Here is a 13990-nt window from a genome sequence, read left to right on the forward strand (position 1 = left end):
AGGAATCCAAAGGGATACTAACTAGCTATAGTAGACAAAATCATTGAGATGTTTAAGGACGTTAAGGGGATGGAGTTCTGTCAGTAGAAAAATAGACCCTGCTGTCTATCTAGAACTGGGAAACACAGAAGTCCAGGCAGGACTTCATTAATTCTGGCATGCCTGACTCATCAGTCCTAAACAAATACCTAAACTTCTGAAAGGTTTCGCAGAACTGACTGAAACACACAGGGAGCCAGCATACTCCCAGAGAACAGACACTTGCAATGAGGTTTCTGTTAAGTAGCCATTGCTGACTCCTGAATGGGGTGGATCATTCAAAAACCCTAGTTAAAATGCATATACTTCAATACTGTACAAAATAGAGACTCCCACCTGGGGATTCTGAAGGAAGGTCTTGTTATCAAAGCATCCACCGCAGCGATTTAGCAGGGGCTCTGAATTCTTTGCCCAAGCCCCGTGCATCATTTTCTTCTCCCAGGTCTTGTGGATACTGAAGTAGGAAGTGTTCACAATTCGGCAGATGTCCACATCAGTGAAATTCTTACACCAGTCCTCAAACGTCATCCTATTCCACAGAACACCAAGAAAATCATGTTTTGTTTTGTGTGTTGTTTTTTTTTTTTTTTTAATAATCAATGCTATTCACCCAAAGAGCCAAAATAACACATGAAATCCTATGGTAATTTAAAAGTAGGCATTGCTCGACTTTCCAGTGGGCAAATTGATTCACTAGAAACTTCTCCACGTGGAAATATTTGTGAAGCCACAATCACACTACTTTAGAACTGAATTAAAAAAACTGTCACCTCAGGGTGTTTGGTCAGCTCTGGATTTGTTCAGTTGCAGGACCTGAGCCTAAAGGAAAGGTTGTATCTAGCAGTCTGGATTTGATAGCTTACATCTTGCAATAGCAGAAGAGATCACCTGCAACCAAAGCACAATCCACTCCTCAAGAACATTATTATGGTCCTTCTTGTTACACGTGTCTCTGAACATGACTCAAATGTGAGTACTCTGGACGTAGTTTTTATTTAGCACCATCTCAATGCTATAGCCTGTGCCTGCCATGGTAACAGACCAGGCTACAAGTAAAAAAAAACATTTGCTCCCTCTTTGTAAAAGAGAACAGCTTGGTATCTGTGGACTACTATAGTTTCCTGGCTTATTAATGGCCCAGGACCAAACCCTACAGGTGGCTTCTGGTTGCTGGTTCTGACAAAGCCAAGGAAACTGAAGACTTTCCACACCGCGCCTGACTAGCAGTTCTGCTGTAGATGTTGCTGGAATGCCTTGTTGGATCCAAGCAGGGTGGAAACAGAGTTCTAGAATTTCTGTAGAAAATGAACACACCTTTTCCATACGCTGGAAAACAATGACAAACACCAAAATTCACTTGCTGCAATTGTATTTACAGATACCTCAGTCATGGTTGCCCTAGAAATCCTACACAGCAGTCAGTAAACAGAATTGATAACGTGTTCAATATTTGGCGTTCTGTCTGTAAATCAGCACGTGTTGTTTTGGATTATGAGTGACTGTCATAAATATATATAACAGATTTTGAAGGTGTTCAAAACTCACATTTACTGAGAACAACTCATTTTATTCACCTAGTTTTTAATCCGTTTTTTTCCTGTTCTTCTCTGTCATCATTTGAGAGCTTAAAAGAAACAGACCTCGTGCCAGGACTGGATAATGCATTATCCATTTGGAAAAGTTGTTTTTGAAGCTGATAAATCACAGAGGTAATGACAATTTCTCATTGTAGCCATTATCTGCAAATTCTCCACATGACTCCCACTCACCAGAACTCCCCATCATTCTCAACAGTGAGTCCCAAGCTCTTACGTTCTGCATTGCTGACTTTCTTCCATTCTTCAGAGCTAGAAGGCAAAACCGAAACAAACAACAACAACAAAGATGTAGTGAATGAAAGTAAATACTCTCATCTGAAAGAATAATCGCAAGTAGAATTCTCTCATGGCCTCTTTTTATAAAGGTAACGTTGGAATATTAAAAGGGTAGATGATACGATGATATTCAGGAAAAAAAAAGGTGTGTGGCTTACATAAGGAGTTTAAAAACATTAATTGATTTGAAAGCTACTTTAAAAAAGGAGGTGAATGGCAATTGGCACAACTAGAGCAGAACTTTATTGATTTCTTTTGTCACACTCTCCCTTAGGACCATTAAACAGCTGGTTTGGAAGGTCATATGAGATTGACTCCACTTCCTAAAGGCCTTTCAAAGAAACCTGGATTCCCTCCTCAGGAGCTTACTGAATGCTTCACTTAAACCAGATTATCATCTTTGTCTTTCAATCTCTTTAAGAAAAAGAGGCATGAGGGCTTCCTAGATTTCCCCAGAGAACCTTTGAGAAGAAATTGGGGCAGTACATGCCTAGTGTCCAGTTTCCAGAGTAACAGCACAGCACACAGACACTTCATTGCCTGTATTAGCATGTATTTACATGCTCTGCATTGCTCCCCAGAGGGACATGCCTCTGTCCCCAAACTGCAGGGAGCAGAGGATCCTAAATGTAAGTGTTCTGATGCTTAGATCAGACAACATGATAGAATACAACACGAGCTCTTTGTCTTACGTGTTACAGGAACGAAAAACGGAGCCACAAGACCTCATTCCCTTTCTACAAGTACTTGGAAGATAAAGGTGAAGGTGTTTGGCAGGAGGCAAGTGAGGTTGCCTGCCATAACAGACATTTTCTTTAACAATTTAGAAATTCTCAATTTTATTTTGTTAGGCCAAAAATCATGGTCCAGCATCAGAGTCTTCAGTGCTTCCACTGGAATGAGTGGCATCTGTGCAAGACAAGAGCTTGGGCTTAAGTTAAACAAGACACACCAACTCTTCTTTGCATTTTATCAGCTCAGTATTTCATCTGAATCAAAATCCTTTTTGAAAGTAATAGATTTTTGCTAGCTGCAGTATGGAAGATAGGAACTTAATATGCTGTTAAGAGCATTGCATTATTAAATACTAAAAGCGGCTGGTAAGCACACCGTTGAACTCTAACATCCTAATTAAATGTTTTTCATGAGTTAATTGTCAGCAATGGAATACAACCCCTTCAGCAATCATTTCCAACTCTGTAGGGCTGCCTGCTAAGCTCATGGCCCACATTAAAAATCAACATAAAATAATTCAAGAAGTTATAAATATGGCAATTTTACAGCATTTTTCACCAGTCACTTCAATTAGCTAAGAATGAAAGACTCATACCCTCCCCAGTAGCTACCAAAAACAGATGAGAAACTGAGTCTCAGACAAACCCACTGGTGAAGCTGGGAACAAACCTCATATTCTTGACTCATCACCTTAATTGTAGGCTATTTTTCTACTCATCATACAGTGGGCCAGAAGAATGATGTATACTAAGGTCCAGAAAGTCATAATCTCTTTGGCTGCTCCCAGATGCATTCATCTGCTCACAGAATGCTATGCTTGGGAAGAGGCAGCACAACATTTCAGACATCTCTGAGTACTGCAGGCTGATGTTGCATCTCAGCGTTTAATCATGCATTTAACTTCTGGTGGCCCTAAACACAATTTTGTTCCGTTGACACTGGATTTGCAGCACTTACTTGTCACTCCAGGCACCATTCCACTCTCTGTTTCCCCAGGGATTCCTCAGCCTGATCATGAAGAGCTTTTCTGCCTTAAAAGAGAATGTGAGCCTTTCTCCAAGGTGCAGCTTTCGAATTGCAGTCACTGAGTAGGCATGACCAATGATGAGACCCATTGCTGTCTCCACCTCATTGGCACTGCCAGAGGAAGCCTGTAGCACCGAAAATGACAATAATAAAAAAAAAAAAAGAGAACTCATGTCACTGAGGGCATCTGCCATCTACACACTCAAGGGGCAGGATAGGGAAGATTTCTTTTTTTTCACACAACTATGCATTCTCTTGCCAAGTGCTTTGATTACGCAGGGAACCAACAGCTCTGGGGCTCAAACTAGTGGCTTGCTAGTCTTGTCCTAGCTGTGGTACTGCCAGGCAAGTCCCAGGAGACAAGGCCAGAGCCTAGAACGCTGCCTGCTATGGACATTGTCTCCTCCTGGCCTCAGAGAGCTAAAGACTGGCTGATAGACAACCTTTATCAGCCCTTCTGAAGTGTTGTCATCTTTACAGAACGGCCCTCTGGATACTGATGACTATGCTCAGATGTAGCACTGCCTGTGTCCTCAGCTGGACACTATGTAGGGCCTAAGGACTTACCAGTGAGTCCAGTGCCCGTTTCTGTGTTGGGGTAGATTTGATACCCAGGAAATCACTGCACTATCTGCAGGGATAAAAACACGAGGCACAAGCAAGAAAGCTTTCTAGCCATTTATCAGATGTTTCCTTCACATCACTCCTGATCTTTCAGGCCTCTCTCATACGGCAACAGGCAGATCTGCAGGCTTTCCTAGGAATTTTATTTAACACATCCAGATCAAAATCTTCTAAGTACCTCTAAAACCAGAAAAGCAGCATCAGATACAGATGCTGGAGCTGCCCTGAATGACGGGCCCTTTACAAAGCTAGTGCAGCAGTGTTTCTGAGCAACACATACCAGGCAGGACAGTGGAAAAATTAAAGCTGTGCCAGTGCTATAATGCTGCTTCCAAGGCAGAAACAATCCAAACGGCCATGCCTCTGGATTCATCACATCCTACCTGAAGCCAGCACGGGCAGCTTTGCAGAATCTCTCTTGCCTGTATGGGGCCATAACCCACATGCCTTAAGACATATATCTCTTGGACAGCAAGAACAGCAGATTCGACTCAGTGCAGATCCCCATGTATAACTTGTAATAATCTAATTAAGAGTTCAATGACCAAGCAAGCCTTTGCTCTGGTGGAGAGAGAAGGACTTATTAGAATTATGAACTGCACGTAGTACTATCCCCAATATTTTTATCCATTTCAAAATTTCTCTGGTCTAAACAGACAGGGTCCTTCTCCTCAGGGAGGCATTGCACTGATACAAAACTGTTTCGTTCCCAAAGATAAGAAATCAGAAAAAAAAAAAGTCAAAAGAGAAATTTCTATCAAATCAGAAAAGACATGTCCTTGCAAGTGAGACTCTCGCCCAGACCTCTCTGCCTTTCACTGACAACGACTCCAAAAGAATCAGCTCATGTGTTACATCAAGACTGGCTGACATTTCCAACAGGTTTGGGCTTTCTCCAATGTAACACTTTCACTTACATTTTTCACAACTAAAAGAGCACAGGAGTCTGTAACCTCTCCTGCTGCCTTTATTATCCCCAGGCTTTTCCTATACTGCTGGGTTGCCTTTCCCACCTCATTCTGAAACCATTTATATATTTATTTTAATGAGAAATTTAAATATCCGCCGTCTGTTCAAATTTCCAAATGGTGAAGCTCAGGGCTATTCTGAAATCCAAGGAAAATGATGACATGTTTGTAAGTCAGCAATGAAGCCACCTGAGTATTAAATACACACAATGAAGCTTGCTAGATGGAGAGTATAATGCTTCTATCAAAAAGTGATAAATGCACATGAGTCAAGCCAAACCAATAGGAACAGTCCCTATGTAATCAAGTTTAGAAATAACTATGTTTAATTTGACAGGCAGAAATACAATGCCAGGAAGAACTGAAGGCATTACAACTGCCTAATTAATTGCTTTTTAAATTACAACTATTTTGTCTATCCCTCACCAGATCTGTGTTAGGAAACTGAGTTGCCTCAGCATTTGTGAGCAACCTGTCATCCCATAAACACTATTAATAACCATCACACCAGTAAGTATGGCCTGGTCCAAGCAAACCAGATGGAATGAATTATTTTTAAATACAAATTCAGACCTCTTGACAAAGGTACAAACACCAAAGACCTAGAAGAATTTGTTTCTGAGCTGTTGCCTGTTCTGCTGGGAAGAACAGTTCAGGACTCCTCTTCTATCCCAGCAGAGTTCTCTGTTTCAAGTTAATCTCCCACAAAGTACCAGGTGTTCCTCTTTGGTACCATGGTACTGGCACAAGGCAGTGCATGGCCAGGCCTAGCTAGACAGATGATGATCTCAGGCACCTCCAAACACGGCTGATTTCCTGTTGTTGTAGATAACTGCACAATGAATGTAATACTCAACGAGATTTTCTGAATGAACCTACACCGGGGGTCCATCAATTTAATATGGATTTAGCAATAACGCTACAGATTGCAAGGTAGGAAATAGTTAAGCATGACAGCAACAAGATCTTTGCTTTAAATCCCCCATCCGTGAAACAGAGTGCTTAAGTGGCCAAGCTAGCTCAGCCTTTCAGCCCTGCTCTGGTGTTCCACTGACTGCATCGTCACAAGCAGAGTCAGCAAGTTCCAGCAGCTTAGTGCCAGGAGAAATGTTTTCTGTAAATGAATTTCCTTAGGAAATAAAGAAACTGAATGCTGCCATCTGGCCTGTAAATTAGGGCATTCTAGGTGGATTAACCTCGGGTCAATACACAACTGTGACCATTCAGAAAGAATGGCATTCCAGATCCACAGTAGTGTGGCCGAAAGCACAAGTGGCTTTGTGGTTTTATGATTGTATTTGGTGGCTCTGGAGTTGCACTTGGCTAAGAACACTGTCAACTTGCTAGTTTTCTCCACACAAAGCTTTTCCAAAGCATACAGATAAACATTCAATATACTTATGCTACTAATACTGTTTTTTTCCAGATAAGAAAGTTCATTGAAATAAACTTTTAATATCCAGCTCTCCATATGTACCGTGATGAAACAGCTGATCAACCCGCCTCTTTTATGCACTTTCAGCAAGTCTTCAAACAGCTTCATCTGCTCGGATATAATCTCACTGTATTTGCCCTGTACCAAGTCAATAGATTCTGCCACTGCTCCAGTGAAATCCACAATTGCATCTGCAGCACTGCCTCCATCCAGGGCTTCATAAGATCCAGCCAGCCTAGAGGTAACACAGAACATTCTTATTCACCAAGTGGCTGTTAGAAGTACTCTAATTTGGTTTGAATGTAGGTAATGTATTTGTGGAAAAAAAAAAAAAAAAAAACAAAGCAAAACTGCAGATTGCAGATAAGCACCTGCTAGGAAAGGAGTGGAAAGATCCTTAAGGCTTTGGGCTGCTAAGTACAGCGTGTTGCACTCTTCCATGCAGATAAAAAAAAAAAAAAGAGTTTTCATTTTTTAAGGTTCTCTACTAGAAGCAAACCTAAAACCCTTGGAAAGTATGATAGGGTTGAGAGATGAAACAAGCAGACGGATAGAAGGGACTGCACTGAGGTCTAAAAGGGCAATAAATAATAAATTAAATCATACTTTGCATAAGCTTTCTCCAATAATGCGCTCCAGAATTCATTTTTCACATTGGAATGGCAGTAGATCAACTTCCCATCTATTGTTGGCAGCAGATCATCAACAACCACCTCTGTCCATTTGCCAAGGCACCAGAAACGGAAACGGAAAATCCCAGCGTATTTCTCTGGCTTTTTAGAGTCCCATTCTTGTTCTTCAAAGTCTGGAATCACCTGAGAAAATATGCAAAAGGGAAAGGTCATTAAATGCACTATGTTAAGTTTTATTCAGAGGGCAGTGTCCTTGAGCATGCACTGTGTGGTATTCAGCTTCAAAAGCAGTGGACCTTAAGTAGATGAAGCAGTGAAAAAAATGGTGGATTTGGTGCAAAGTTCAATATAGCCCTGTTTCAAATACACTTTTAGGAAAGCAATATTTGAATCGATCTGCAGAGAATGACCATTGCACCCTCTGGCTTTGCTGTATGTGTTCCTTGGTGCCCAATGAAACTGTGTGGTGAGGAGGTCTCGTAACAGGAAAAATGAACTTCTAAAGAAAGGGAAGATTGGAATCCACCAAAATTCACCAATCGTCAGAGGTGCATTATCCCTAGATGGAAAATTATTGGCTGATAGTGAGGGAAACATCCAGGGTTTACTGGCCTTATTTCATGCACCAAGCACATTGATCACCTACCTGTTGCCAGAGGGGCTTCCTCAGAGCCAAGCAGGAGCATGCAGCCACAAACCAGCAGTTCCCCAAGCTGCCTTGGTGCAAGTCATGGGAGCTGATTCCATTCACAAACAGGTGGGGGTCTTCACAGAGATCCTAGCAAAGCAAATCAGAGGTTACTGCAAAAGATCACAGCATGCCTCTACCAGCTATCCCTCCCCACACGTTCCACATCATATTCACATTTGCTGTTCTCCCAGTCAAAACACAGAGATTCTATACCAGGAAATTCAAAAGTGCTCTGGCACTGAATATATTTACAAGTCAGGATACACAGAATTATTAAAATTCTTATATGTAGACTGTGTTGCCTTTTCTGATCATCAGAATTCAGCCATTTTTTGCCAGAGTTCCTAGTTCTGCTCTCAGCTGCAAGTGATCTTTGAGGACTTCAGTATTTGGAAGACTTATTTGACATTAGGGCAGTTGATGTGGAGCTGAAAGTAAGTGAAAGGAAAAGAAGGAAACATTACAGGGAAAGACTTTGACGGGGGGAAAAAAAAATCAAGAAAAGTAGAAAATTAGTAGGAAATGATGCTACTGAGGCCAGAACTCTAAGCTCTTCTGTCATTGCCACTCCCTTGGCTGCCAGACTGGAAACCCTCCTCCACAAACAGTGTGAGTTGCTGCAATGAGCACTGCCACTCAGCACTGAAGAAGGCAGAAAACATGCGCATGTCTGAAACATGCCTCCCAGTCTGTGGGGCTTGTTCCTCTCTTTGATCTGGCTCCTCCTCTCCCATTGCTTTCCTGTCTCCATCCTATTTACAAGCAGATTCTCACCAAAGCATAGCTGTGGCATCTCCCTGCTCCTCCCCAGCTTGCCCCCTTGCTGTGTCTTTCCCAAGGGGTACAATGATAGGCTGCAGGTCAAGGCACTAAAAGGAGCACCTCTAACTATCATCACACACAGGGAAGCTGCAGGGATACATTTTACAGCAATACTGTGTTTGTTACCCTTGGTAGAAAGGTTTTTCTGAACTGCCACATACGTGGCCTCGTAGTCTCAGAGAGGGCCAAGCGATACTTTGGGAAAGAGGCAATCTGAAAATCCCATCGTTGAGATGCAGCTCACTGCTTTCAACACTGGGATTGCTCATGATGCTTCATCTGAATCATTGCTTTGCTGACTGGTTAAGAGGACGGGAGAGCAGACATTGGTAAGAAATTCTGCTGTTTCACAGTATAAGAATAACCCTAGGTTTCACCACTGTTGGAAGGAAATGACCTCATATCCAGGCATTGGAAATGCAGAATAACTAACTCCACCTCACGTCAACATGGCAGGAGTCTCCAAATTTACCGCAGACTTTCCAGTTCGTTAGCAGCAGAATGAGGAGCTGTGCTACTCACCTCGTGGATTCTCACAGTCTCTTGATAATTCTAGATGATGATCCCAAAATACAAAACTTCAGCCCAAGCCTGGCTAAACACCACAGGCACGTCAAAACCTCTCAGTCTTCCCTTTGATGGTACTGTTAGAAACCAGTGCCAGCTGAACTTATTTTCAGAGGAAAAAAGAACCTCAGTTCTGAGCTGAAAGCCTGTTTTCCTGGGCTGGTTTAGCAGATGGCAGCCTAGGGTGGCTCACTGTATGTCAGTACATAATGCATGTGTGCATATGTAACGCAGGGATCTGCTGCTGCTTTCTTTAAGAATACAATATTTGGCATGAGACTTTTCTCATGAAATAGCAACTGGTAGGAATTTTAAATGCCTGTTGGCCAACAAATGACTGATCATTACGTGACATTGTTCTGTCAGTAGTTCTTACATGTGGCATCAGTTAGAGAAAACTTCAAAGCTTATTAACTAACCTTAACAAAAATTTTGAGTAACAAAACGGTCAGCAAGAGGAAACCTGACCACGTACAATATATTCTTCTACAGAAAAGATGGATTCATTCACCTGTCTGGGTGCTCTGACATGGAACAGTAACAGGAACTTCAGACCAGCACTTCAGCTAACACAAACCAATGCAGCTGCCTGTTGCAGAGGTTGCTATCAGTTGACATCAGTACCACTCAGCCTTTACTTGGATCCCATTTTGGATACTTGGGAGCAAAAATTCCAAACCCCGCTTTGGTAGACTCAAGTTGCATACCCCATTTCCACGTATGTCTGGTAGTAATAATTTCTAGTTTGTTTTTCCTTTCAAAATGTTATTTTACTTGCATAATGAACAAGGGATAAATTGATCCTCCAGGATTAAAATTGTTCAAACTTTTCTGTCACTATAGGAAGCCAAAACTTTCATTGGCTTTGAAAGAAAGCAAGCCCTACCACGCATTACAAATATCTTATCTTATTTGGTGTTCTTTGCCAAAAACAACCACATTAAACACTTTTTTTTTTTTAATTGAAGTGTGTCTCATATCTCACACAATCCTCAGATAAAAAACAGAGAGCAGCATTTGCTGAATGCCAGACATATGGATGAGATTAGCGTTTGCTGACCACTGGGGTCCAGAGTAAACACGGAACAGCAGAGTGCAGAGACAGCACCTCACCAGTTCCACCGCGGTCCCTGCATGCTTCAGGATCCTGCTTGATAAATCCACTGTTATGAAACTGCCTGGGAGACTCTGACTTCTGAGATGAACAGCGAAAGAAATGACATTTACTTCTGTTTCTCTTGGCATTAATTACAGACATTAGAACAGCTTCTGTGACAATATCACTGTGCAGCCCAGGTGAGATGCCCAGGAATACCCAGGTGCAGGTTACAGCCACTGTCAGCTCTATGCTTTCACCACCTAGACAACATCACACATTCTGAAGAGTACTTTTGAGATGTAATTAGCCATCTAAGCCACAATTCCCCCAACGCAGTTGGAAATATGCTAATATATTATAGTAATGTCCTTGTGAGGATCTTTAAGCACTTTTGTTCATTCCAAGCGTGTCAAAAAAAAATATCACTTTTCCAGTAATGGTCCCAGTGGTGATAACTTAGGATAGTTGAGGAACAACCCAGCTAACAAGAGAGGAGTTATAAGGAAAAGAGACAGAAAGGAGATGACCACGTGTCCCAGGCATTTTCAGGAGACTGCTGCCTGCTCTACCTTGCAACCTAAGCACTTGGGTTCTCAGCTGCACTGGAAGTACTTCCCTTACACACATAGCAGCTTCACCCTAATCCCTTTACTCAGGGTCAGCCCATGTTATCTGTGCTGTAAAACAGACAAACATCTTCACACTTCCAAGGAGAGGTTTAGAGGAGCTTACTGGATCCTACTGTACATTATTAACATTTAATAGCCATGCTACTTACGACACAACCACACTAATAAATGCAGCTGCTGCATTATTTATGCACACAGGGAGCATTCCACCACCCAAGACACAGAGCTCTCCCCAGTTCTCCTCTTATGCATGTGCATACTGAAATAAACACCATCTGGAGAACTACAGTTAGGAGGTACAGAGGCTAAAAAGGGAGGTAAGAGGCCACAGGGGCTTGAGGTCCTGCTGAAAACCCTGATGCTCTTATTTTCACATCAGACTTTCATCTGCACACCATAAGTCCACTCGTGTCACTTCCAATCCTTGTTGCAACATGTGAGCTCAAAATATCTGACATCTAGCATTACACAGTCTGCATCACTGGTGAAACGTGGCAGCCAAGCCCAGAAATAATACTCCAAACAAGGCCTCGCAGAGCTGAGCAGAGCTCAAGGCTCTTGCTTACTGAAGACGAGGTGCCATTTTTCTGTCATTTTCACTGCAGTTTCACATATTTGACTCGTTACTCAGACCGTGATCCATCCTCTGATCCTATTCTAGGAACTTGCTGCCCAGTAATTCTTTCTCCCTATCTTAGCCATTAAGTTGCTTACCACCAAAGCACTATATTTGTGTTCATGAAGGGATGAGAAACTCCATCCTATTTTTTCCACACTGCTTTACCAAGACATCCAGGTAAGTTCTAAACCCCATTGACAGGCTTGTGACCCCATCCCAACTTGTGTCCTATAGCATCACAGTATCTGGCTTTCTGTTCCCTCATCCAAACAGTAATGAAAATACTGAGTAGTACCAGCCTAAGTGAAATCTGTGTTGGACTCCACTGATGGAATGCCAGTTTGAGAGTGCTCCAAGTGATTTATTTCATCAGCTATACAACCACATCACAGAAGTTTGAATTACTCTGAATTCTCATACTTTGGAGAGAGATTGCCAAAGGCCTACAAAAGTCAAACTACATCAGATCTACTCCTTCTTTCTTAGCCACAAGATCTGTCCCACCCTACACTATAAGGAAATCAAGCTGGTACAATATTAAGTGTATCTCACACAAAACCCTTTAATAATACAACGTATACCATTAGACTTACAGGCTTAGTCATCAGCTTGGGAATGATAAATTGAGGTCTGGAATTTTAATGAAATATAAACATGTTTGGACTGTCGTATATGAAAGATGGCAAAGTTTCTTTTTTTTTTTTCCCTGCAATATATCTTCCTTAGGAAATTTCAGAAAACAATGTCAACCATGGGAGACAACAGACATCACTTCACTGGAGCCAGGAAATGTTTTTTATGTTGCTGTCTGTTGTGACTCCCTCAAAAAAAAATAATTATAATAATTAAGGGATGGATTTTATTTGAGACCAGAAGCACAGCAGGAAAGTACAGGAGAAAACTGATTAACTACATGCATTAAATTCAAGTTGCTGTGGCTACTTTGAATCTTAGAGGAATTTAGCTAAAGGAAAAAGTCACCCTTAGCATAGGTCCATGAACTAACAAAAATGCCTTATTGGTTATAAACAAGGAGAAGGACATTCAAAGAGTTAATTAACTTGCTGTGTTTTCACAGATGTTAACTGAACCTGCACTGTAAAACATTATGAGAAATCTTTGACATCTGAGAAAAGGGAAAGATTATTTTTAGTGGATTGGGGTCTGTCAGCTGACTCAGGAAAACAGAGATTCGGTGAAAGGAAAGTAGAAAAAAGTAATAGTGATGTTTGCAGCTAAGATTTTCAAGGGATTCAGTCGCATTTAGAGCTTACTTTCTTCAGTGCCCTTTAAAAAAACTCAGTCCTAACATCATAAAAATAATAAAAATTAAAATAATCCAATTTTGCTTGAACATAAGATCTATGGAGACAGGAACTTTCCTTGATTCTATCAGACTGATCTACCTGAGCCTGGTACACTATTCCCTTCATTTTTTCAAAGCAGTTTGAATTATGTCAGAGATGAGAATCCTTTCCATTTTCTTCTTTTCTCCTGTCCTCGGATCATGCTAAGCCAATTCCTGTAGAGAGTGAAGTCGGCGTAGGGAAGCAAGGGAAAAGCAGTGCAAACAGTAATTCTTTCTGAATATGGAGGCAAAAAATTCAACTCTGGCTACAGCTAACTATGAACCAACCCCACCTAAAGGAGGGTAGCAAAGACTGCACTTATTCTGAGGTTGTTTAGCTTAAGAGGTAGAAGAGATTGTCTAATAACTCCCGGCTGTGCTGGCATGTTTATAGAAGCCCTCTCTAGATCAGGCTATTTGCCAAGGCAATTGCAGCTAGCCCAAAAAAGAAAAATAACCAAATCCAACTGTGCCACATACTTCAACGTATGCAGAAAGCCTTTTGCAACCTCATTATGTCTGAGAAAACTCTGCCTTGGGAACGGAAAAGGAGAACTCCTAAGTCACAGCCATGAGCTGTGGTACAGCTCCAACCTCGCAGAGGACAGCTCTCAGAGAAACTTCCATCAAAAGGGAACTGGGGTCAGTTACGACCCTGATTGAAACATCCCTTAACTGAGATCACAAGGCAGCCGTTATCATCTGTCCTGTTAACCCATGGAAATCTACAAAAGGTGGATTTAGCCCTCAGGTTTCTGTCTGTACCTTCTGAACTCAGGCTACGTAATTACTCTGTAAACTTTGTGACCATTCTCCAGCAACACCAGTCCCTAAGAACAGGATAATGCCAAGCACTGCTTAAAACAGAAACCCTCCCGTACA

General features: G+C 41.7%; 1 protein-coding gene across 4 annotated transcripts in view; it reads right to left on the minus strand.

The window, feature by feature from the left end:
- Positions 1-13990, minus strand: part of CAPN6 (calpain 6) — a 63328-nt gene that overhangs the window by 16564 nt on the left and 32774 nt on the right. For all 4 annotated transcript variants that reach the window (XM_083797389.1, XM_083797390.1, XM_083797391.1 and 1 more), the window contains 6 exons: positions 7980-8111; positions 7308-7516; positions 6744-6936; positions 3606-3799; positions 1809-1886; positions 376-568 (listed from right to left, as the gene is read on the minus strand). In XM_083797389.1, coding sequence (XP_083653515.1) covers positions 376-568; positions 1809-1886; positions 3606-3799; positions 6744-6936; positions 7308-7516; positions 7980-8111 — 999 coding nt within the window. The remainder of the gene's footprint in view (positions 1-375; positions 569-1808; positions 1887-3605; positions 3800-6743; positions 6937-7307; positions 7517-7979; positions 8112-13990) is intronic.

The sequence above is a fragment of the Anser anser genome, assembly GCF_964211835.1.
Source record: "Anser anser genome assembly, chromosome: 13".
Taxonomy (NCBI): domain Eukaryota; kingdom Metazoa; phylum Chordata; class Aves; order Anseriformes; family Anatidae; genus Anser; species Anser anser.